Source organism: Onychostoma macrolepis, chromosome 20, assembly GCF_012432095.1.
Source record: "Onychostoma macrolepis isolate SWU-2019 chromosome 20, ASM1243209v1, whole genome shotgun sequence".
Lineage (NCBI taxonomy): Eukaryota > Metazoa > Chordata > Actinopteri > Cypriniformes > Cyprinidae > Onychostoma > Onychostoma macrolepis.
This window is the reverse complement of record NC_081174.1, coordinates 2,728,674-2,755,543: the sequence shown is the minus strand read 5'-3', so window position 1 is coordinate 2,755,543 and position 26,870 is coordinate 2,728,674. Positions and strand designations below refer to the sequence as shown.

At 39.0% G+C, this 26,870-nt stretch overlaps 1 protein-coding gene across 3 annotated transcripts in view; it reads right to left on the bottom strand.

Moving 5' to 3' along the window:
- LOC131527385 (E3 SUMO-protein ligase RanBP2-like) overlaps positions 1-22,745 on the bottom strand; it is a 33,905-nt gene extending 11,160 nt beyond the window's left edge. For 2 of the 3 annotated variants that reach the window (XM_058756445.1, XM_058756447.1), the window contains exons 1-4: positions 22,151-22,745; positions 6,362-6,457; positions 5,526-5,759; positions 4,052-4,211 (exon numbers count right to left, since the gene is read on the bottom strand). In XM_058756445.1, the coding sequence (XP_058612428.1) occupies positions 4,052-4,211; positions 5,526-5,759; positions 6,362-6,457; positions 22,151-22,720 (1,060 nt within the window). In that variant the 5' untranslated portion in view covers positions 22,721-22,745. Of the gene's footprint in view, positions 1-583; positions 690-4,051; positions 4,212-5,525; positions 5,760-6,361; positions 6,458-22,150 lie in introns of those variants that run through there. The other variant, XM_058756448.1, reaches the window with a different exon arrangement.
- Positions 22,746-26,870: the final 4,125 nt, after the last annotated feature.

The following is a 26,870-nucleotide window of genomic DNA, read 5'->3' as shown; positions in this document are numbered from 1 at the left end:
TGATTGTACTGTGCATAACAAATTTGCATTTATGAATTACACAGACGGAGAGCACGGCGGGATAAAAATAATGACATAGCTGGTCTCATGGTGCATCGCATGCTATCAGAAACTAAAAGTCCCACTCGTGGTTATGAGCTCAACAAATTGAAGCGATTGACTCACATTGCTTTCATATACAACTTTTAACTACCACATTCCTATACACGATCATTCATGAAGGTAGCACCAGTGAAAACAGACAGAGACAATGGTAGCTTTAGCATCATTAGCCTTACAGAGTATCAAGAAGCTCTTTCAGAAGGGCAATTTGGAAAACAAATATTCATGCACAATTTAAATACATAATAGCATGGAATCAGATAAAAAAAAAAAAACATTTTAGAAGAGAACGCAGCATCACGGTTGTCTGAACCAATGAGCATTAAGCTGTGTCATCAGTCAGTTGTTTCCCATCATGCTTTTGATCAGCGCAGTCGGTGGAGAGCAATCCGACACAGCCGCCTCGCCGTCGCGAGAGTTTTTTGGCACACGTCAGCATGACATCAGAGCAAGGCGGCCGTAATTCAGACACTTTTCTAACCGGCATGCATCTCGCGGTGATCACTGGTGATCGGTTCTGCGCAGATTTTGCTCATCTCAAACAAGCCTATTGTATATCTCCAGCAGCTGCAGCAAGTAAACAGTAATGGCGGAGTCAGACAGCTGCTTCTCACTCAGTCCTGTGTCTATGCTTATATAGGGCAGTGCCACAAATGGGCGGGACTTTTTCCCCTCAGTGACGTGAACACTGAAACTGCTCGTTCTGAGAGACTGTTTATGATTTTTTTAGATTATAAAAAAATGAGTGGGTGTATTTTTACCATTATAGGCTGGTTGTTTTCACACACTGCAGCCACACAACTGTTCAAACAACTTATAAAAGTGATTTTTGCATAATAGGTCCCCTTTAAATCTAAAAAATGTCTAAAAATAAATAACTTAGTCAAATACTTTAAGGCCTGTTTACAACAAGACATTTGTTTTGAAAATCAGTGTCATAAACATTGTAAATCTGAATGAATGTCCGTTAGTACTTCTGTTCAGACTCAAACAAACAATCACATGCAGTAAACGAGATTGCATTTTGACTGATATGTTTTATGGAGAGGTGTCATAATCTCTTTTTCAGTAAGATTTTTGCCATTAAATCCCTTATGCATTAATTAGTGCTGTCAAACGATTAATTTCGATAAATTACATCCAAAATAAAAGTATGTTTTTGTTTACATAATATATGTGTGTGAACTGTGTATATTTATTATGTATATATAAATACACACACACATGCATGTCGATATATAATAAAAATATGTTATGTTTACATATTAAATATATTTATATAATATAAATTATATGAATATAAATTTATGCATGTAAATACATGTAAATATATTAAAAATATTAATATTGTATGTGTTTGTATTTATATATACATAATAAATATACACAGTACACATACAATTATGGAAACAAAAACGTTTATATTGGATGTTATTAATCGCGATTAATCATTTAACAGCACTAGTATTCATTTGTATTAATTTATCACAAACTGTACCTATAAACACTCCTCCTCTCAAATCTCCTGTGTAAGTTATTTATGCACACAAACACACACACACACACACACACACACACACACACACACATATGTGTCAATATGTTGATATAAATGTAAAGGTGTTTTCACACTTGTGTCCTCTTTAAAAGAACCGGACCAAGAGGTGGACCAAGTGAAAAAGGACCCAGTTTTCTTTATGTTCACACTATCACAGTTCCTGAAAGAGGACTCGGATCCTTTTTTTGGTCCACTTAAGCAGTAATGGTGTCTCTGACCTCTTTGTGTTCAGACTGTTGCTTTTTGGATCTAGTCCAGTTCAGTGTTTGATTGTTGACATTATGGCCTCCAACACGGGAATATTTTTTATCTTTTGCACAAAAATATGAGTTTCGTACACCTTTGTAATATTTATTTTGAATTGTTTTCCTTGTTTATGTAATCATGTTTATTTTATACCACACAGGGTTTCTGCAAAAATCAAAGGTATCAATTATTATATTAATGGTATAATGGCTGGTTTAATATCAATTATTATTTTAAACTAGCAGAAGGGCCAGCAGGTGGCGCTTTCACAACTGCATAAAGATAGACTTAAAAACGTGCAGCGCTCATATTTATCCAATGAAATCATAGCCTTTTTTATTTTAATCATCACATTAAGCTATATGGCGATTGTCTTTCCATCCCCATTGTACTTTTTATGGCCTTAAATTTGATACAATTAAATTTAAGACTTTTTAAGGACCAGCGGAAAAGGCATGCTGCCATTGAGATAAATAAAATAAAATAAACAGCTTAAATTTTTCAGGTACAGTTCTTAACTGCAGCATTTAAGTAAGAAATGTACTAATCAAATGAAAAAAATTTAAATGCAAATTATTGATCGTATGAATAATAGATTCTACTGATTCTCATATTAGGCTGCTAGAACTGCACAGATCAGTTGATACACATGCGATTTCTTTCTCAGATGTTTACATTCGATTGAGACAAAACCAACTGTGTTTATGTGGACCATGGGTGTTTTAGACAGTTGAAAGGTAAGGGCTAAAGAGATTGTATTTAGCCCCCGCGGGGATGTGCACGCTCGTAGCCTATATCAAAAAGTTTAAAGGGGTCATCGGATGCAACATGCACTTTTACATGTTGTTTGAACTGAAATGTGTGTTGGCAGTGTGTGTACAGAACCACCCTATAATGATAAAAATCCACCCAGTGTTTTTTTTTTTTTTTTTAATTTTTTTTTAAAAATCTGGTTAAATCATTTCCCCTTTCTCAAATCGAGCCAATCTCAGATGCTTGTCTGTGTGATGTCATACAAGTGATCGGTCATCAATCCGCCATTGTTTCACCTCATGCAGTTTCAGCAGATGTAGACCCGATTAAGTGATTGAGGTGTTTTGTTGCTGGATGTAATAATGGACATAGTAGTTGTCATTTACTACCGACATCTGAGCCACTGAAGACGCAGAGGATTACATTTGTTTGTGAAGGGAATGCACTCCCCAATCTACCTAAATGCGTTTATGTTCACACAAATCATTCGTGATCCAGCTTCACCAACAGAAGAAGTGAGTATAAGGTTTTTTAATTAATCTTTGCAAATCGCCTTTCCTCATAATGTGCTAATTAGAAAGTTTCACGATGAATGCGGCTAAAGTAAACAGTCCCTCAGAGAGCGGCTTGGAAGAGAGGGGCGGGGTCAGCAGAGCTCATTTGCATTTAAAGGAAAATGCTACAAAATGGCTTGCTCTGAAAACAGCTGATTTTGACAGGGTAAAAAGGGTGTTGTTTTACACTACCATTGAGAAATTTTAACCAAACTATGTTACAGACTTTTCATTAAGACTCTAAAGAATCATATCAAATTGTGGAAAACGGGCATCCAATGACCCCTTTAAACTGGCAAGCCACACAGCCGTATCTCTCTTGCACAATTTGGAAGCAGTTGAAATTAAAATAAAGGAGTGTACGTTGTGAGTGAACAATTTGTAGAAGCAGCCACTATGAACAGCTGATTTGTACAGAAACACCTGATGGCCAAACTACATCAGAATTCGCAAATGGAAAAATCAAGTGAGCCTGGGCCGATTTGTGTTCACAATGCACATTTTTAGTGAACCGTACTCAGACCACCTCCCAAGACTGTCTCGGCTCAGTTCGCTTCTGAGGAGTCTGAGATCATTTGGAGTGCTCACATATGGACGAAAAATCACGCAAACCGCGCTCAGACTTCTGAAAAGGACCAAGTGTGAAAACACCCTAAATATAAAAGATAGATAGTATGTTAAAATTTATAAGAAAAAAAATTATAATAATTTATGAAATTTTTTAAAATAAATACAAATTTATTATGTCAAGAGAAAACTATCCCTACATCTATGTTCTCCATGATATGAGATGATGATGGACTTGTCTCTGAGATCAGATGAATCTCCAGGACTTTACCTCTTTCTGAGATCTTCTTGAGCTCCTCTTTGCAGAAATCCTCCAGTTTGTCTCTCAGCTGATGGACAGATTCTCTCAGATCATCAAAAGAGACGAGAGAACTGAAGAGATCGTCATTTATGTCTGTAGTTTCAGGAGGTACTGAGAAAGACTGGAAACTCTACAGAAAACAGAGATCAAACTCATCAGCTCTACATGATCCCAGCCAAGGAATAAGGGACTTATCTAGCAAAACTATAGGTCATTTTCTGAAAAAATTACAATTTATATACTTTTTAACCACAAATGCTCATCTTGCACCAGCCCAACCTCATGCATTATGTAGTCACATTGGAAAGGTCACGTGTGACGTTGGCGGAAGTACCGATCCAGTGTTCACAAAGTGAACGTGCAAAAAAAGTCAAACATCCTTTACAAAAAAGGTAGAACAACGATGTCGGACAATTTTGAAGTTGGAGGAGAAAATGAGAAAGTATATGAATTTTATTTTATTTTTTTAGAAAATGGCTTATCGTTTGCTAGATAAGACCCTTATACCTCGGCTGGGACCGTGTAGAACCCTTTGAAGCTGCATTAAAACTGCAGTTTGGAAGTTCAAACCACTGGGAAGCATAGAGGTCCACTACTGTATATGGAGAAAAATTCTGGAATGTTTTCCTCAAAAACAATTTCTTTTGAGACTGAAGAAATAAAGACATGAACATCTTGGATGACTTGGGGTGAGTAAATTATCAGGAAAGTTTTATTCTGGAAGTGAACTAATCCAGGAGTGTCAGACTCAGTTCCTGGAGGGCCACAGCCCTGCAGAGTTTAGCGCCAACCCTAATTAAACTCACCTGATCCAGCTAATCAGGTCCTTCAGGCTTATTTGAAAACTAGATGGGTATGTGTGTTGGAGCAGGGTTGGCACTAAACTCTGCAGGGCTGCAGCCCTCCAGGAACTGAGTTTGACACCCCTGAACTAATCCTTTAAGAATATAAATGTCTATCTAACAGCTCAAGCACATCAGTGGAGTCTCATTGAAGGGTTGAGTAGATTTGATCAGGAAAAGCAGCTCAAAGGACAAGAAACAACTATTATTTATAACTTTAGATATGTTAGAGACACTGATATTTTACAAGGACCCTTAAGACACGGTCAGGTTTGGTTTGGTTTCAATACTCTGAAGCATTGCTAATATACAGTCTCATGTTTGGGGTCTTCATGGTCAAATTGATCATTACAGAGAAATCTAAATTTTATCAAGTGTGAAGATCACCTGATCCGATTTTGATGAAAGTTATTCAGAATTGGTACTGTTGAGTGCACTGATTTCACTATGATGCAAGAAATCAGAAAGAAAAATTAGTCAAAAAGGTAAAATGTGAGTGAAGTTTTGTTTCATTCTGCAATCATGAAATGTTTCTCTGTGAGTCTCGTGTTAGCAGGATCTGGCTCAAGTCCACTATGATGTTATTCTTCTAGATCTGTTACCTGCAGGAACTGGATTTGATCCTGTGTGTGTGAAAGCTGCTCCAGCTCAGCGTCTCTCCTCCTCAGATCATTGATCTCCTGCTCCAGTCGCTCCAGTCGTCCTTCAGCTCGACTCACTGCAGTCTTTTCCTGATCTCTGATCAGCCGTATCAGCTCAGAGCGGCTTCTCTCAATGGAGCGGATGAGCTCAGTAAAGATCCTCTCACTGTCCTCCACTGCTGTCTGTGCAGAGCGCTGTTAGGACACACAGTGATTCAGGCTTCAGTGAGCAGTATTGGGGGTAATGCATTACAAGTAACACAAGTTACATAATCAGATTACTTTTTTTAATAATATCTTCTAACACTTTATTTTGATGGGTCCACAACATACAACATACTGACTATGAGAAACTTATTCTACTAACCCTAAACCTAACAGTGTACTCCGGGAGCTAGTAGATATGTAGTTGCAAATGAATGAGAATTAGTTGACATGTAGTTGCAAAGTTACTTATAGTTAGTAGAATGTCTAAAGTGGACTATCAAAATAAAATGTAACCTAACGTGGGCTTCATTTTTTTTTTTTTATTGCTGAAGAGTGTTGGACTTTTTGTTCTCCTGTGTTCAACTATACAGATGTGAATTTACATCTGCCTGAGGCTTATTCATTTCACTTTTGGTGTGAAAGGGCTTTTTCATCTGCCAAAAATATAACTTTATATATTAAAAACAAACAAGCAAGCCCTGTCCAGAATTAAAAAGTAATGCAACAGTAATGTAATGCATTACTTTTAAAAGTAACTTTCCCCAACACTGTCAGTGAGACTGAGACAAACTTTTCTTCTCCAGACTCACCTTATGAGACTCCACCGACTCTCTCAGTTGCTGAAAATCTTTCTCTCTCTGCTGGATTCTCTGCTGGAACGTTTTCTTTGTCTCCTTCAGCTGGTGCTGGAGGACAAACGGATGATAGTAAATCTCACAGAAAAGTACTGCCACTAAATCATCATGTTGTAAAGTCCACCAAACTGGCTCAATGACCGTATTCACTGATGGCTAAAGGTTTCCTGCATGTTCTGTCTTTTCGGTGCGCAAAGTACCTGAAACTATGCTTGAGGAAAAGTACAGATTACAGCAGAAATTACTTTATTACAAGTTACAAGTCACCATTTCTGATATAACTTGTGTAAAAGTCTTAGAGAATCTGATTTTAACAATACTTAAGTATTTTACTTGTAATAAATATAAAACGGTGTCAAAAATCATGCAGAACACACACTAGTATTTAAGAGAAGCGGAGGTCCAGGGAGAACATGCATTTCCTGGAAAACCCACACTACTGAAGGAGAAAATGGCAGCCTAAACAGCTGTTACAAGTTCCCCTTCTACCCTTCTACTTCTACCTAGGGGGCACATTGGGGAATTCAGCCAGCATGACCGGTGTCTGAAGCATGTGTGAAGCAACGCCAATCCTATTGGTCCACATGGCCTATGACGCCATAGGCGGGTGCCCGGAAGTATAAAAGGGCACCTGCTGAATGCGTCACCAACTTTGGAGCCATCTGTTTAAAGTGCGTGTGAGAGACCAAGGCAAGTGAGCATTGTGTGCCTCTGTGCCTGGGGTTTCTGACACTTGTGGACACACATGATCTGTGCATCATATGTCTTGGTCAGGAGCTTGTGGGTTCAGTGCTCGAGGGCTTTGAACACCCTCATTGTGAGTGTTAAAGATCCATTGAGAAGCTCCATTCGTGTTTGTCCCTCTTCTCGAGAGATGTGTGACAAGCGCTGCATATCGCGGTTCAGGTCCCGCTGCTACCGAGGCACGGCGACAACTCGGATTGCAGGATTCGCGGGTTTATGATGCTCTTTTAAGGTTATTGGATCCCACGGATAGCGTCCGAGTCGAGCAGCGCCTTAGCAAAGTGTGCCTCCATGTTTGGATTCTAACACTCAAGGGCATAATCTGCTTTTGCGTTTGTCTCAGCAAAGAGCACGCTCGTTCAAAGTTATGTGCTCATTGTGATAAGTCACAATGTTATTGTGTGTGGAGAGCCTCGCTGGACATGAATATATTTAAAAACTCTGTGGAGCGATGTTTGCGAGCTTTCTCTCCCAGGGTGTTTCCCAGGGAGTGGTTATGGGGAATGTTCCTTCCTGTGTTAAGCCAGATGGGTTTAGGAGTGGGCTGCCTCCCCAGGCTTCTGGGTATTTTTAAGTTGGCAGTCCCTCTGAATCCCTCTTAGTGGGTTTGGGCTAAGTAGACTGTTCCCCCTCTCGAGGGCTTTAAAGGTGCCATAGAATGGAAAACTTTATTTACCTTGGCATAGTTGAATAATAAGAGTTCTGTGCATGGAAATGACATACCGTGAGCCTCAAACACCATTGTTTCCTCCTTCTTATGTAAATCTCGTGAATAAAAAAGACCACTGAAAAATAGGCAAATCAGAACATAACACCGACTGTGACGTAACAGTCTGGATCACTAATAGTTACGCCCCAACATTTGCATATACCCACCCATGTTCTAGGTCAGCCGCCAGCCGAACCATCAGAAGTTCTGCAGGTATTGTGAAGAAACAAGTTAGGACAACAGCGAAAATGGCAGATCATGGAAATAAATGTTATGTTCCAGGCTGTGAAGGGGATGTGAAGTGCAGGGATGGGTTGGGTTGGTGTCTGTATTCAGAAAGGCACGGAAAGCAAATAACGTGTTCTAGTAAAATAATGTGAGCCACTAAAGGGACATGGTTAGCTTGCTAGCAGTAGCCTGTTACATTGCAGTACATAAGATTTCACTTACCACATAAACAGAGTAAGGAGAGATGACTGAGGATGATGGCGAATGATTTACAGATTCTGAGCACCACTCACAAGCATCTGATCTTGTAAAATGTGTGGTAAGTACTGCCTTTCCATAGTATAAACAGAGTTTGTGCGATCGCGAATCACGAAAGCGAAAGTGAAAGCAAAAAGCGATCGCGCATTTGAAAGCAGTTTCAGTGCCCCGCATATTAATAGCGACTCCCTGATGCCCGCATTTTATATACAGTATAATTACCCGATGATATAACTGCGAGAGAAAGTATTGATATAGATTTTTCTCCCTGTGTTTCCTTCCTGTTGTGAGCTACTGAAATGAGCGGCACTGTGAAACAGCCAATCAGAGCAGAGCTGAACATTATTATTCATGACCCTTCCAAATAAGCCAATAACAGACCATTTCATTCTAGGGAGAAATCCTAGGGTTGTAAATACACATGTAAAACCGTTTCTGGAGAATATTTGCCCTTACCTAAGCCACATACCTTCTATGCAGATATCAGAGAACAATTTAAATTAAAGCTGCAAGCAGCGATGATCGGGCCCTCGCACCCGGGCTCACCGCCAACGGTGGCTTCAGGGAGACAGGGAACGGTGAGCAATATGCATTTAAAAAGCCAAATATAGAGGAAAATGTTAAAGTCATTTATATGTGCCAAACCTGCTGCCAGCTGGTGGCGCTATGTCTATAACTTAACATTGGCCTGTAGATGTCTTCAGACCAGTCCTTTTATCAAACATATGAAGTTTGGTGCAGATTGAACATGGTATGTTTGAGTTAATGCAAAGCATGACGTATCCTTTTGCCAACAGGTGGCACTATAATTATAACTGAATATTGGCCTTTTGATGTCTTCAGACCAGGACTCTTAACAAACATATGAAGTTTTGTGCAGATTGGACATTGCATGTTTAAGTTAGTGTAAAACAAGTCATTTCCTGTTGCCAACAGGTGGCACTATCACTATAAATGAATATTGGCCTTAAGATGTGTTCAGGCCAGGACTCTTATCAAACAGGTGAAGTTTGGGGCAGACCGGACAATGCATGTTTAAGTTAGTGTAAAACAAGTCATTTCCTATTGCCAGCAGGTGGCGGTATGTTTATAACTGAATATTGGCCTTAAGATGTATTAAGACCAGGACTCTTATAAAACGTGTGAAGTTTGGGACAGATCGGACATTGCATGTTTAAGTTAGTGTGAAACAAGTAGATTCATGCTGCCAGCTGGTGGCGCTATGATTATAATGGGATTTTGGCCTTTAGATGTGTTCAGGCCCGGACTCTTATCGAACTTGTGAAGTTTTGTGCAGATTGGACATTGCATGTTTAAGTTAGTGTGAAATAAGTAATTTCATGCTGCCAAAAGCTGGTGGCGCTATGATTATAACTGAATATTGGCATGTAGATGTCTTCAGGCCAGGACTCTTATCAAACATGTGAAGTTTGGTGCAGATTGAACATTGCATGTTTAAGTTAGTGTAAAACAAGTAATTTACTGTTGCCAGAAGGTGGCAGTATGATTATAACTGAATATTGGCCTTCAGATGTGTTTAGGCCAGGACTATTATAAAAGGTGTGAAGTTTGGTGCAGATAAGACATTGTATGCATGAGTTACAACAACTTCCTGTGTCATGGTATTAATAACATACTTTAGTACTTAGTAAGTGTTGCTAGCATGTTTGACCATTATTCTAGCATGTTTAGCACACAATGGCATAATTTACAGTGTTGCTAAAAGTGCATCACTGTGTAAAACATGTCACTTCCTGTTGTCAGTAGGTGGCGCTATCACTATAACCAAATGTGAGCATGTAGATGTCTTCAGGCCAGGACTGTAATCAAACATGTGAAGTTGGAGGCAGATTGGACATTGTATGCCTGAGTTACAACAACTTCCTTTTGATGGAGTTAGTAACATACTTTAGTACTTAGCTAAGTGTTGCTAACATGTTTGAGCATGTTGCTAACATGTTTAGCACACAATGGCATATTTTAATGTGTTGCTAATAGTGCATCACAGTCTAAAACATGTCACTTCCTGTTGCCAGCAGGTGGCGCTATGACTATAACCAAATACGGGAATGTATATGTGTTCAGGACAGGCCTCTTATCAAACTTGTAAAATTTGGAGGCAGATTGGACATTGTATGCCTGAGTTACAACAACTTCCTGTTTGATGGAGTTAGTAGCATGCTTTAGCACTTAGCTAAGTGTTGCTAACATGTTTTAGTATGCTTGTAGCATGCTGCTAGACTATTTATCACTTGTTGACACTTTTTAATATGCACCTAGGAGTCCATTACAGTGTTAAACATGTCACTTCCTGTTGCCAGCAGGTGGCGCTATGACTATAACCAAATAAGGGAATGTATATGTGTTCAGGACATGCCTCTTATCAAACTTGTAAAATTTGGGGCAGATTGAACACAGCATGCCTGAGTTACAGCAACTTCCTGTTTCACTGCATTACTAGCATGCTTTAGCACTTAGCTAAATGTTGCTAGCATGTTTTAGTATGCTTGTAGCATGCTGCCAGCATATTTATCACTTGTTGACACTTTTTAATATGCACCTAGGAGTCCATTACAATGTTAAACATGTCACTTCCTGTTGCCAGCAGGTGGCACTATGACTATATCTGAATATGAGCATGCAGATGTGTTCAGGACTGAACTCCTATAAAACGTGTGAAGTTTGGGGCAGATCGGACATTGCTTGCCTGAGTTACCGCAACTTCCTGTTTCATGGCGAAACATCAAACTTTGTCAGGCCCCCAGGGACACGCCCCTTGACGAAAACTCTAGATCTTCGCAATTTAACATCGCAAAGGCCTTATGATTACACTCAGCAAATTTGAAGACGATCCGATTAAAACTGTAGGAGGAGTTCGTCAAAGTACGAAGCCTGGAAATTGCAAAAACTGCACAAAAATCGAACAGGAAATTCAAAATAACGTACTTTCTGTTGGGTTTTGGATTTTGTACCAAGAGGCTTTTTTGTAGGTAATGGTGTGTTACATGTGTGTACCGATTTTCGTGCATGTACATAAAACGTAGCTCGAGGCGCACTCTTTTGAAATATTATAGGTGGCGCTATTGAGCCATTTTGCCACACCCACTTCTGAAACCCATATCAGATGTAAATTTTCGCCAGTTCTGACCCCTGTGCAAAGTTTCATGAGTTTTGGAGCATGTTTAGGCCCTCCAAAATGCCATTCACTTTGGAGAAGAAGAAGAAGAAGAAGAATAAACAGAGCAATTCCAAGAGGGTCCTCGCACCTCGGTGCTCGGGCCCTAAATATTGTATCAATGCATTCTATGGCACCTTTAAGTGAACAGTCTCTGCTCTGAGTGTAGCTCAAGCTCAAGCTCAAGCATACTTTGTTCTGGAATATGGCGGTCTGAGGGCAGGTATGTTCTAGCCTGGCTTCTATAACTAGGTTGGGTTCCCCTTGGCACAAGCTCTCTCGAGTAAGTGCTTAAGTCTTTGTCTAGGAATCTGCTATTCGAGGATAGCTGTGTTCCAACTCAGAGACTGATCCCCTTTTAGGGTTTTTAAATAGTGGTCTTCTTGAGCCCCTTGCCTAGACTGTGCTGTCTCCCCTACCGGGTTTTAAGTAGATGGCCCACTTCCATGGTCTGGGCAATCTTCAGCCTTATCTGAGGGAACTGCTATTCGAAGATAGCAGATTCGAGATTCGAGCCCTTACATGAGGCTTTGATCTCGGATGAATGATGTTTATGTGTTTGCTCTTTAGCGAATCATCTACTGATGGTCCGGATCTCCCTCTTGTGAGCTCATTGATCAATGACACGGTGCTTCGCTAGCCTACTGTGGGACTGACATGGATTGGAGATCCTTCTTAGTATAGCCATCTGAGGGTGGTTATATTCCAGCCATTGTTATGGCAGGTCGGGCTTACTTGAATACACCTATCAGAGGCTAGCTGTGTTTTACTGGCAGTTGTGGTGAGCCCTGTCCTGGAGTGGTCTCCTTTCCTATAGCCTAGCTATCTAAGGATAGCTATGTGCTAGTTCAGTGACTGCTCCCCTTCTTAGGGTCTTTAACTAGCGGTCTCCTTGAGTCCTTGCCTAGAGAGTGCTATCTCTCTTGCTAGGATTGTAAGTAGATAGCCCACTCTCTGAGGTCTGGGCAGCTCTGCAGGAAGGTCTTGCCTGGCCATCTAGGCTAGCTGTGTATTGTTATTCTGTTCTACAATCCTTCATAAGACCTTTAGGACCTTTTTGTTCTAGCTCAGCAGCAACTCTCATTACCTGCAATTTAAGTAGAGATCTCTTGAGCTCCTCTAGAGGCTTTTTAGTTTAGCCTCTTCAGTGGTCTTGTGTATTCAGGCTAGTATTGCTAGGCTGTATTGCTCACAGTGTGGGGCGTAGCATCTCATTCCCTCTCGGGGAACCATGGTTACATGCGTAACCCAAGATGTTTTCTGTCAAAGGCCATAATGTACCTAATACATAACACACATGAAAATAAATTTGTTGTTTGAAGGGGTCATGAACTGAGAAACCAAAATTACCTTGATCTTTTGACATGAAAGAGGTCATTGTATTATAAAAACATCTTGTAAGTTTGCTTCTACACTGATGCCTGTTTAGCCCCGCCAAACGATTCTACATCACTGCCTGTACACAACTACCTTACTAAAGCATTCACATTTGTGTACAGTAGCCTTGTTGATTAGTTTGGGTAAATAAGGGCAAAACGCACGAAGGTAAGATCTAGTACCTTCAATGCTCTGTAGATGGCAATATCACTTCTGTTGCAGCAGAAATAAATTTCTGCAGAAAAGGTATAGGTGCCATGCAAAATGTAACGAGTAATTGCATTAATTATCACAAATGTATTGAAGTAAAGAGTACATATACTTTTGCCAAGTAGAGGGTAAAAGCTGCTAATTTTTTTGATAATCAGTAAACCTACATCCCAGATAGCATACGTACATCTGCAAGATGTCTGTTAAAGACCACTTTGTCTGGAAAACATCTGCTGTGTACAAACATCTGAAAATCATCTTTAAAGGGGTGGTTGATTGCGATTTCACTTTTTTCACGTTAGTTAGTGTGTAATGTTGCTGTTTGAGTATAAACAATATCTGCAAAGTTACGGCGCTGAAAGTTCAATACAAACGGAGATATCATCTTTTAAAATTCTTACAGTTTAATGCCTACAAAAATGGCTCGTAGGGTCTACAATCAGAATCAGAATCAGAATCAGAATCAGAAAGAGCTTTTATTGCCAAGTATGCTTGCGCATACAAGGAATTTGTTTTAGTGCTGTAAGCTTCCAGTGGCATTTAACTGTTCAACCAAAAATAACAAAATAACTAAAATATAATAAAATACCTAACTACATAATACTACTATTGTTAGAAATTGCAACAAAATTAAAATAGAAATATAAACTTTTGAACTGCGGGTTTCGTCTGGTCAGAGGAGAACTGGCCCCCCGACTGAGCCTGGTTTCTCCCAAGGTTTTTTTTTTTCTCCATTCTGTCTCAGAGGGAGTTTTGGTTCCTTGCCGCTGTCGCCTCTGGCTTGCTCAGTTGGGGACACTTAATTTCTAGCGATTATTGCCGATTTGATTGCACAGATACTATTTAAACTAAACTGAGCTAGACAATGACATCTCTGAATTCAATAATGAAATGCCTTTAACTGAAAATTGAGTGTTTAATCTTATCATTATACATTACTGACACTCTATCTTCCAATTTGATACTGTTAAGTGCTTTGACACAATCTGTATTGTAAAAGCGCTATATAAATAAAGGTGACTTGACTTGTTCATAAATTGGATTGCCTGGGGGAAGAAACTGTTCTTGTGCCTGGGTGTCCTGGTAATTTGGGCTCTGTAGCGCTGGCCAGATGGCAAAAGTTCAGAAAGGGAATGACTTGGATGTGAGGGATCCAGAGTGATTTTCTGAGCCATTTTCCTCACTCTGGATGTATACAGTTCTTGAAGGGTGGGCAGGGGGGCACCGATAATCCATTCAGCAGTCCGAACCGTCCGTTATGTCACAAACCCAGATAAACCCCGCCCCCGTGAACATGCAGCAAAGGGGGCAAGGACATGTTGTGCTGCTTTAGAGAAGAGGAAGAGAAAACTAGGGGTGCACATAAAAATCTATTCATATATGAATCGTGATTCTACCTTCTAACGATTCTAATGGATTCAAAAGTTTCGGTTTCACTTTATTTTGATGGTCCCTTTAACACATTCTGTTGACTATAAGTAACATTGCACCTACATTTCTACCAACTCTCATTAGATTTTTAGTAGTGTATTAGTTGACTGGTAGGGTTAGGGTTGGAATAAGTTGACATGTAGTTGCAAAGTTACTTACAGTCAGTAGAGTGTCTGTTGAGAGACCATCACAATAAAGAGTTAGCAGATATGAAGCAGACAGTCTACTAATAATCTAATGAGAGTTTGTTGACATGTAGTTGCAACATTACTTAGTGTCAACAGAATGTTCAAAAGGGACCATCAAAATAAAGTGTTACCAAAGTTTCAAAATCAATGTTCTAAAGCAGCGGTTCTCAATCCTGTTCCTCGCGTCGCCCTGCTCTGCATCTCTCTCTCTCTCTCTCATTCTCTCTCATTCAGATCTTCAGCTAAGCTCCAACAATGAAATGTTCCATTTATACACTTATTTTCACACAGCTATGAGAAGCGTTATACATGGACACACGTGCGGTTGCCGTACTGTATTAAATTGTATTAAATCAGGATAAAACCGTATATTAAAAGCTAACAGAAGCAGTAGCATTTACAAATAACAGCATATCTAAAAGTATGAGACAACAACAAACAAAAAAACATACCATTAAGAGCCGTGCTTGCACAGATTCTGCGTGATCCTCTTCATTAATATCCTCTGGGTCTCAATCGGGCTCAAATTGATAAGCAATATAGATGACGCCATTGTTTACAATAAAACCGGAGCACATGCCACTGAGCTGATGGGTGGGACATTTAGACTAGAGCCCTGCACGGGCCTAAAATTTAGACCCTAGCCTGGCCCGTGTCCGACAGCTCATCAGAATTACCGGTAATCTTAATCTTTTTTCCCCCTCTCCCAAAACAGCTTGTACTACTGTTTCAGCTATTATAATAGTTCAGTTTTGTATGAAATGGCAAAGTGATTGTATTTAGTTTCGTTATTTTATTAAGTTAATTTAGAAAAACGTTTGGAGCATTTTTTTATTTGTTAAATGTAAGTTTTTGTTTTTTAAAGTAACGAAATAAGCGGCCAGCGGCAGACAGTTGATCATAGCCTATGTTTGATCAGTTTAGCTTTCTGAAATCATCACAACTTGTCTAAAATTAAATCGGTAACACTTTACAATACGGGTGCACAAATATGCATTAAATAATGCTTAACTAATGCACAGATAATCATGAGTTAATGTATAACTCATGATGAACTAAACCATTTATTAATGATTACTGCATCAGCAGCTAATGAACATTCAATATGATTCAAAGATTAAGTAATCAATAAATTGTTATCAGTTGAATGCGTCATAATATATTAACTACCTAATAACTTATATTATTAACTAATGAAGTAAATTCATATGTTAATTACCACATTGGGTCGAAGCCATGCCTTTAAACTTCCAGTTGTCTGCTTTAATTAATCATTAGCTAATGATTTGCATAGGTATCATTATGTTATGACTTTACTTGTTGAGGCACATGACTATTAACTAATTGTTAAGTAATATGTCATTGTGGTTATAGATTTTGAATTAATTAGTTAGTCGAGTGCCTCAACAAGTCATCAAGTGCCTCAACATCAAATTGCAAAGTGCATAACATCATCAAAAATTTCAGAGAAACTGGAGAAATCTCTGTGCATAAGGGACAAGGCTGAAGACTTTTGTTGGATGCCTGTGGTCTTCAGGCCCTCAGACGACACTGCATCACTCATCGGCATGATTCTGTCATTGACATTACTAAATGGGCCCAGGAATACTTCCAGAAACCACTGTCGGTAAACACAATCCGCCGCGCCATCTGCAGATGCCAACTAAAGCGCTATCATGCAAAAAGGAAGCCATATGTGAACATGGTCCAGAAGCACCGTCGTGTCCTGTGGGCCAAGGCTCATTTAAAATGGACTGTTTCAAAGTGGAAAAGTGTCCTATGGTCAGACAAGTCCAAATTTGACATTGTTGGAAATCACAGACGCAGTGTCCTCCGAGCTAAAGAGGAGGGATACCTTCCTACGTGTTATCAGTGTTCAGTTCAAAAGCCAGCATCTCTGATGGTATGGGGGTGCATAATTGCATACGGTATGAGCAGCTTGCATGTTTTGGAAGGCACTATGAATGCTGAAAGGTATATAAAGGTTTTAGAGCAACATATGCTCCCCTCCAGATGACGTGTATTTCAGCAGGACAATGCAAAACCACATACTGCAGCTATTACAACAACATGGCTTCGTAGTAGAAGAGTCCAGGTGCTGAATTGGCCTGCCTGCAGTCCAGTTCTTTCACCTATAGAGAACATTTGGCGCATTATTAAAAGAAAAATACATCAAAGACGACCACAAACTCTTCAGAATGGGACTAAATTCCAACACCAAAACTCCAGAAACTCATAACCTTGATGCCCAGACATCTTCAAACTGTTTTGAAAAGAAGAGGAGATGCTACACCATGGTAAAAATATTGGCTCATGTGATTTGAAATTCTTTTAGTTTTCTTTTTACTCAAATTTAAAAAAACGTCCCAACATTTCCGGAATTCGGGTTGTATATTCTATATCATAAACATCCTAAAGACATTTTTTAAATGTCTGTTTTACATCTGACAGGAAATGTCCTAGAGACGTATTGCAGATGTTAGTGTGGAGAAGACTGGAGACATCCAGTCTGACCACAATGCCATAGGATCTCTCCCGAGTAGAGGCTGACATTTTTTCAGGAATCCCGTGGGTCACGGGAATCCTGCGGGATGGGAAACAAAATCAGTATTAATCACGTGATTGGGACGGGACAGGAAAAAATGTCAGCGGAAGTGGGCGGGACAGGGAATCGTAATAACACTATGATACCCAACTTTTTACACACACATACCTTCTATATAAATAAACTATAAACTGTATATTTTAATTTTGAACTCAATTATAGTTGCCCTGTCTTTTTATGCTCTCCTCCTGTTTGCTTTGGTGTAGCTGGTTAAGTAAATGATGTACGCAGTCCGTGATGGACAGATCGTTAACGGCTGGTCTATGTGGTAATATAGCACATCGGGCAGGACATCCAAACGCTCACCTCACCTATCATTCATCAACCTCAAATATGGCTTTTCATTTGAAAGATGTAGTAGCAACTTTACATGGCCGCTCAATCTAATGTTAACCTAGAGAAATGTCCCCTATTGAAGTGTTTGTGCGGTGTGTGGAAGCTGAACAGTAGCGCGCTACTCATTTTCTTTTCTTATACTTCTGTACTTCTAATTTTTGCTAATACAGATAAGAGTAATACATCTTTCGAATCTGTAAAGACTCTAAGTTTATTTGTGTGCACTCAAAATAACAACAAAATGTTACATTCTGTAAAATAAAGCAAACAGGATGCGCTTTCTGCCATCTGCCATCTCTATGAACTTGAGTGGGAAACTTTGAAACTCTGTGTATAAAAAATATATCTATAGAGAGTAGGGGTGGCACGATACATGTATTCGTACCGAACCGCCACGGTACGGACATCTCGGTTCGGTGCATGAGGCCTTACAACGATTAAAGGCAATTCACCCCCAATCCAGAGGGGGCGCCTGCAGTAATGCAACGTTGTTTGATAACCGCCAGCAGAAGAACAGCGAAAGGCTTGAGCACACAACTGTTTGCGAAATGAAGCTTTGTGCTCGTGTATCCTACCTCTGTCATTTGGCACAAATCCAAATATTCTGTAATATTTCCATATTTGCGATGTAACGTATCTGAATGCGAAACTATTATTTATTATGTAAATGATAGGCTTTGTACTTCAGTTGCGTTCCAACGGTGACACAGAGGAGGGCGCACTGATGTTTGGTTCACTGTATTTTATTTTGATAAAGTACCAACTGTGCTGTCAAGTTAGCAATGCTGGAACTGATGTGTTGTGTGTGTGTGTGTGCACGCCAGTGTATCACTGTATAAAGGTCTGCTTTTATTTGTGTACACTCGCAATGAAAACAAAAAAAGAAAACAACAAATTAACAAATTAAGCGTCACAAAAATGAACTGAAAACTCAGCATATATAGGCTGTTACATGTCGCACTGTTTTTTCCCCTTGTTTTATCTGTAAACTAAATCAAATATATTTCAATTTATTCCTTGTGTATATATATATATTAGTGGTGGGCCGTTATCGGCGTTAACGTGCTGCGTTAACGTGAGACTCTTATCGGCCGATTAAAAAAAATATCGCTGTTAATCTATTCTCAAAGTTGGGTTGGGAGCTGGGTCTATACTACGCAAGCTATGATGACTTTCACCTCGATATTTTAGCGCGGATGTATACCTAGCCGAATTGCACTGTAGGGGGCGAGAACGAGTCTTGAACCTGTGTGTATGCGTGCTAACATGGATGCAGCTATGAAGCCGCGGGTTTGCTTCAGGAAAATTTATTTTTAAGAAGCTTCCCAATGGAAATCGGCAAGTCATTTCTATCTCTACGTTACATGGTCGCGCTCTCTGTATCGCGCGCACAGCAGAGGTCCGCCCCGGTGTGCACACACACACAAACGTAAGCGCACACACAAGTGAGCACACTCCCACTCCTATTTGTAAATATTAAGCAGCAAAACGTCTATTTAAATATGACTTCTGTGTGTCTCTGTGTTAATGTATGGCGCAGACGCGTGGGTTTGTTCACTACTCATACAGAAGATATTAACGACTGTCGTCTCACTAAATGAGGACATAAATACATGAACAACATCTCCAGAACTGCTCTGAGAGTCACTTCATGAGCATTCGAGCGTTTCATTTGAGAAAAACTATCCTCACGGCAACCCGTGACCCGTCAAAATAAAAGTTCGGTTTCACTTGAAGACATTGGGCAGAATGTAATAGGCTACTACTACTAAAACTATTAAAACCTTATCTTTAAGGAATAATCATACAATGCCTTCAATGTTATTATCAATATTAAATTCTTGATGACTGCTAGTTGTTTACTACTAGTAGTGAACTTATTCTGATCTACTTGGCAGAATTCAAATGAGCCATTTTAATCTAGATTAATCTAGATTAATTCCAAGATTACAGTGAGATTAATCTAGATTAAAAAAATTAATCTATGCCCACCACTAATATATATATATATATATATATATATATATATATATATATATATACTGCAGATTTTATATATATAACGTAATGTAATAGTTTAGTATTTAGTATTTTCACATCTAGGTGGACAAAATAGTAATTTGTACTACTGTCTGTTCAAAATAAATGAAAAGAAACCTAGCGTAGTAGATTTGTTTTGTTTTTTCCCCCTGTTGTACCAAAATCGTATCGAAACGTGACCCCCAAACCGAGGTACGTGCCGACATCTGTGCCGACATCTGTGTACCGTGCCACCCCTAATAGAGAGTGAAAAGTCTACTTTCAAATGAACCAATTCAAATAGAAAATGTGTGTGTGTTTGCATGGATGATTTACATGAAATTTAATGTGTGTGCAATGCACACTGTACATTGTTTAAGCTGGAATTCAGTTCAGTAAAATAACAAAAAACTTCATTTTGGACTTTTATTCAACTAAGGTGGGCATGTTGTGATCTGTACTGTATTTTTACTGTAACTGACAGATTCTGGCCAAAAAAACACAACACGGGAGTGGGAAGGAATGGCAGTCATTCTTCTGGAATTGGGACGGGACGGGATTTTCCCCCAGTTTTTTCGTGGGATTGGGATGGGACTAGGGTAATACGCAATGGGCTCAGATTGGTTAGCTGGTCCAGTGTTTTGTGATTGGCTAAACCGCCTCTAGTGCGCATCTGAACGTCCCGCCCCTCGTCTCAATGGCATGTGCTCCAGTTGTATTGTAAACAATGGCGTCATCTATATTGCTTGTCAATTTGAGCCCGACTGAGACCCAGAGGATATTAGTGAAGTGACCTGGGAAGAAACTCGTTGTAGTCCCTACGAGCCGTTTTGGTAGGCATTAAACTGCCAGAATTTTAAAAGACGATATCTCCATTTGCATTGAACTTTCAGCGTCGTAACTTTGCAGATAGTGTTTATGCTCAAACAGCAACATTACACAATAATTAACATTAAAAAAGTGAAATTGCAATCAACCACCCCTTTAATTAGAGTAACATTACAATAAACAGAGGTAAGGTTGGCTGAGCTACATTCCATTGACCTGAATGGAAGAAATTTCTTTTTTTTTACCTTTACAGTCTAAGTAGCCTTGAACCAGTGCCAAGTGTTAAGGTCACTGCACACTGAGTTCGAAATTTTCACACGTTAAAAAATAAATATGACCTCACGTTGTGTCAATCGCATTTACACACTGCCTCCGAAACTTTCTTCCGTCATAAAAAAATTCGGATCAGGTTAAATTTTCTGCGTTTTCCATTTAAGACACAAACTTTTCAATGATAAATCTGAAAGCAAAAGATGCTTAATTGGTGACAGAATTGCCCTGCAACTTTTTCTTAAGTAAAGTGGAGGGAAGAACTAACTGTTGGAATTTGCATTAGGTGGAGAGATTACACCTTTTGGGGACAGATGGTAATTTGCATGAAAGACACTGGGAAAGGGCATACCCTTTACAATAAAATATCTCTAAACTCTAAGTTTTATTACTTTTTAGCTTACTTCTTGTGGGAATGAGACCATTACACCAGGTGCACTGAGACATTTCAAATGATAACATGACTGTGAATATCACCTGCATTCATGTACAACATTATATTATGAGTATAATGAGTAAACTGAGTAAATGATGGGTGGGAAAGAAGGAACAAATGTGAAGGAATAATAATTGATAAAAAAAGGTTTCCTGCATGTTCTCTCAGTGAGATGTGGAAACAAATACCTGTATTTTAATACATCGTGTTTGTATTTTCCGTATCTCAGGAGATCAAAGTGTCTGAGGTTCTTCTAGTCTTACAATGTGAACAGGTCAATCTAGCAAAAGTAGGGTGGGACAGTTTAAAGTTTACTTATTTTAAGTGATAACCAATGGCTGTTCACACTGACAATGCTTCTGCTGTGTAGCAGAGCTGCAGCTCTACATAGAAAAAAAAAAAAAACTATGGATCACTCCATTGAGTTTTTCTGTTGATAATGGCCATCAATTTCCATTGGCAGTTAGTCACTGACAACTATTTCAACCTTGATTGTTGTGAAATCTGATTTACATGAGAAGGGGCTTCAGATTGATGTACAAATAATAATGAATCTACACAGAACACAAGCCAAAGTGAAACTAAATGACTGAAATCATCTGGATTCAGTCAGAGTTACTGAATAAAAAGTCATCTGTCACTGCATTTAAATTCTGACTGATGCAAATACATATATATTTTGTCAAATAACAGTTGAATAGTTCACTCCATTATTTCATGTTGCTTAAAGTCAGTTTTACAAAAGCTTGTGTTGATAAAGGTTTACAGTGCATTTTCAGCAAACAGTGAAACTCTTCTTGCAGATGCTATTCATGTCTTCTGATGAACACAGTGTGAATACTGTAAGCTGTGGTGCATGGGTGCAATATAAACACATATGAAACGGGGCTAAGTGTCAGCAATATTTCATCAGTGTATAGATTTAAATACCTGTTTCTCTGTCCTCTGTGCTGCAGCTGACACAATGTCATGGTTTTTATGTTTGTCCATACATAGCACACATATACATTTCTGATCAGTGCGACAGAAAACCTCAAGGAGCTTCTCATGTTTCTGGCAGATCATCTCCTGCAGTCGTCCAGTGGCATCAGTCAAATTGTGTCTCTTTCCTTTAAACCAACTCTCATGTTGTTCAAGGTGTCTCTGACAGTAAGAGTTCAGACACATCAGACAGGACTTGACAGCTTTGTATTTTCTTCCAGTACAGACGTCACACTGAACATCTCCAGCTCCAGCGTAACAGTCAGCAGAAAGTTTGGTGTTCTTCAGTTTCTCCACCACTTCAGCCAGCATGGTGTTTCTAGCTAAAGCAGGTCTTGGACTGAAGGTTTGTCTGCACTGAGGGCAGCTGTAGACTCTCATCTGATCCTCCTGATCCCAGAAGCCTGTAATACAGCTCTTACAGTAACTGTGTCCACAGTGGATGGTCACTGGATCCTTCAGAAGATCCAGACACACTGGACACGTGAACTCATCCTGAGAAAATCTGACTTCTGCCATTTTACTGCATGAATACAGAGACACAAACACACAACAGCTCAACTACACTTCAGTTTCTCTTTCCCTGGAATCATGTGATTCCTGTTTCCTGCTGCTGTGTTTGAGTGACGTGTGTAAAACTGGTGTGTCTGCAAATCTGTAAAGCAGGTTTCTCATTCCTGTCCTGTACAGCCACACCAGGAGCCTGGTGAATCAACATTGCGTAAAATTTGCGCACGCAATTTTCTACGCACATATCGGGATTTATAAAGAGTAAACTACTTGATTAAGAGTAAACTAATTTGATTTGTTTACAACAATTTAAAATACTATTTGACCAGTGGAAAAGAATGAGAACAACTCTGGACACTTTCTCTGAAATGAATTTTCAAGGACATTGAATAGCAATAAAGTCTCAAAAGGCATTTATAGTCCGTATCTCATTTTCCTATTGTATTGTAGCCTACCTGTAGCAGCATTAAATATGGTGTCACGTGGCTGGAATATGCATGGAAATGATATGCAGATGACATAATGCATAGTAAAACTAGGCGTTATAATATCTGGTTATTTCGGGGAGGAGACGGGGTGGACATTCATGTATGCACAATCTTCCGCTGTCAAAGGTCATTTTGAGCAGGTTCTGGCGTACGCATGGCTTTATAAATCTGAAACCTTTTTGATGAAAAAGTTTTTCATCCAAACACATTTAGGATGAAATCTACATAAAGTTATAGGCTACATAGGAATGGGGAGCCCTGATACCGAAATGTCTACTACAGTGGTTTTCAAACCTGTCCATATGGAGTACCCCCAGCACTGCATATTTTGTATCTGACACACCCACTTCATTTCTTGTATTCTCCATTAATGAGTTGATGAGTTGAATCAGGTGTGATAGATGAGGGAGCATACCTGTCAACATTTGGGCACCAAAATCTGGTGCTGGATGGAAGTTTTTTTCTCATCTCTTTTTTTTAATTGGCTAAGAAATCTGATGAAAACAATTGTTCTGTAATGTTATTTTCTATATTTTCTTAATTGTCAATTTTATGATTTGCTTATGTACACCTACTACACTTTTTTTTTTTAATTTTTAAATTATATATTTTTTTAATCACAGAATAAGGCAGAACATATATTTTATAGTTTCTATAGGCTGCTGTAATAAATTCAATGTCAGTTAGCACTGCATATTTATTTAAACGGGGCCTGTTTCAATAAGGAGGTTCAACCAACTCGGAGTTGAAACTTTAACTCTGAGTTGACTTACCCTGACCCTGAGTTTTCGGTTTCAGAACAGCTGAATTGTGTTAGTTCAATCCACTCTGAGTAGGTTGTCTCTGAGTTTAGTGCGTGCACCACGACTATGAAAAGCCATGATCAGTGGAGCTCTGGAATTATTATTTACTATGGCAACAGAACCCGACAAAAAGACATCCGCATATTTCTGAGTCAATTCATAACTTTAATTCTTAATCACTGTTATAAAACTGGTAAAAACTGGCAGAACAGTAAATTATTGAACTAATATTAATTTTCATGGTGTCCCATAGCAAAAGATAAAAAATCAGCTGAACATAATTTAGTATAAAAACATAATTTAATCGGTTAAAGCTTTAAGCTTAAGTTTCATGGGTGTAGCCTACATGACTTTACAAACATTTGACATATTAAATATCATTCAGTGTCTATTTCAATGTGCAGCAGCTTTTTCCACATAGTCTAATGCTCTTTGCACATAATTAAATTTACTCTAATCCAAACTATTGCATTTCTTAATTAAAGTAATGAAATTAACATTTTGACGTCTACTCGGCCAATAGCAAGAACCGAATAGCCAGAGAGGTATCGTTTCATTTTTTGTGATTAAGTCTCCAGGTAAGAGACAGCTAACTGTAAATATGTGACAGCTTGTGAAAGTAAACATTTGTTGTTTTATGCATAATTTTAATAAAGTGATAAAAAAAACCTGGAAAATGTCTGTCATACTTTTTATTTTATATTAAAATGAAATAGAATATATATAGAATATATAGAATTTTAACATTGACAAAACACAGGTAACATTAATAGCCTAATCATTTTCACAAATACACTGTCACGTTTCATGGATTCGTTACCTCATTCATGCTTGTGGTGTGTGTGTGGGTGTGTCTGAGATGCGAGCTGATTGGAGTCAGGTGCGGCTCGTAATCTCTCTGGCTTTTTATGGCACGCTAACCTGTCTTGTCTTCGTCAGTTCCTCTGTTATAGTCCTTGGTTACCTCCCGTTTCTCCAGCTGATGATCTTCGTCCATCGAGGCTGCCCATTGGATCCCTGCGCTACCCGGCCAGCGAACCTCTTGAGAACTATATTGCTTGTCTTGACTTTAGTCAATAAACTGTGATTAACCGCACTTGAATCCTTTTGTCTCATTCACCGTGACATACACAAAGTGAAATAAAAATGAATTAAAAAAAAAACCATGGTTTTACTACAAAAAAAATAAAATAAAATAAAATAAATACCTTGGATACTATAGATAAATCATGGTAGCCACAAATTAACCATGGTTTTGCTACACTAACCATAGTTTAACCATGGTATTTGTTGTAAAACTGTGGTTATACAAATGGTAATCAATATGGTAAAAAACATGGTTACTACACTTTTATTATAGTAAAACCATTCTTAATTTTCGTAAGGTATTTTCTATAATAATATGAAATAAATGTTTTAAAAGTTTATGACATTTACAAAATATCAGGGAGCGACATTAATTTATTTTGTTGTGATGTGAAGCCATGGAGGGTTACTGAAATATCCCGGCACATGAAGTTATTATTTCTATGAGTCTGTTTTGGAGTTTCTGCGCGAAAGCGCCCTCCCTCTTCGAGTATGAATGAAACATACACTGCATGAAAGTGTTTAGTGCTCTGTAATGTTCACATCTCCTCATTTTGGATGTGAATAAAACAGTAGGTCATGCAAAGACTATCTTTTCTCTTTGAATGTAAATTTAGATTTATTCTTACTGGGCCCTAAAAACCCTTACGTGAATACACTTGCCCGAAAAAGTGTGTGTGTGGGGTGAATTTTCGTTTTATTAAAAGTGGGGGTATTAATATCTGATATTAAAATCAGCGTGACACACTTTGCAAAAGGAATGGGCATTGTCGATACAGCTTTGAGATATGGCTTAACTCTTCCATCTTGCTGTTGTTACATTTACACAGTGGTGGGCCGTCAGGGGAAGCAGGGCCTTCTCTGCTGGCCCTATAAAAAAAAAAATTGTGTGAAAAATGTTTTTATTGATTATTTAGGTATCATTTTCATTTGTGTAATGTCCACAAAATTGCCTATGATCAGTTTAGTTGAACTGGAATATCCTACATAAAAAAAGTCTGAGGCCAGAACTACAGATAGTGCTACCCTTTTGTTGAAAGACGTCACATCTGATTTGTTAGGAGCATTAGTGACGGAATCATCAGCCAATCAAATTTTGACGTTCAATGACAGCCTGCCCTCTGGGATCTAGCTACAAAATACCCCCAGCGTTAGACCGACCAGTGTTACCCCCCAGCGTTAGACCACCCCTTCAGGGATTTTCAAGGAACGAAAGTGAAATTCAAAGAAAAGAAAATGACAGCCGCAGTCATCGGCGCCTACACCAGATCTTGTTGCCAATCTACTAAAACGTCTTTTTCAAGGCGCTCTTTTGCAAACAAAAGAGAATAACTGAGAAAGGAAGACCAACACCCAAACTGAATTCGCTAACAAAGGCCAGCAAAGTTTTTATGCGCCATTTCAAAGATTTCAACTATGAGTGCTATGAGTGGCTAACGGCTAGCACCGAGCAGAAGTTATTTTGCTGACAGTGTTTTCTTTTTAATACGAGTAAAGGGACATGGAATGTCAGACCCATGGACTTTATTTACAAGTGACAGGTGAGTGCTTTATTATTTGATGAGTATTGTATCATGCACATTGTTATGGAGGTGTACGTGGTGCATTGATAAAACTGTGGTGTGGTGTGTGGATGTCCAGTGTTTGTACAGTTTTGCTGCTTTGGGTGCATCGTCGGTTTAGAGTGATGTGAATGTGCATAGTGACCCGTGTACTGGTGGATTACTTTTACTGATCCATGAAGGGAAATTTACTCTGCATTTAACCCACCCTAATCTAGCC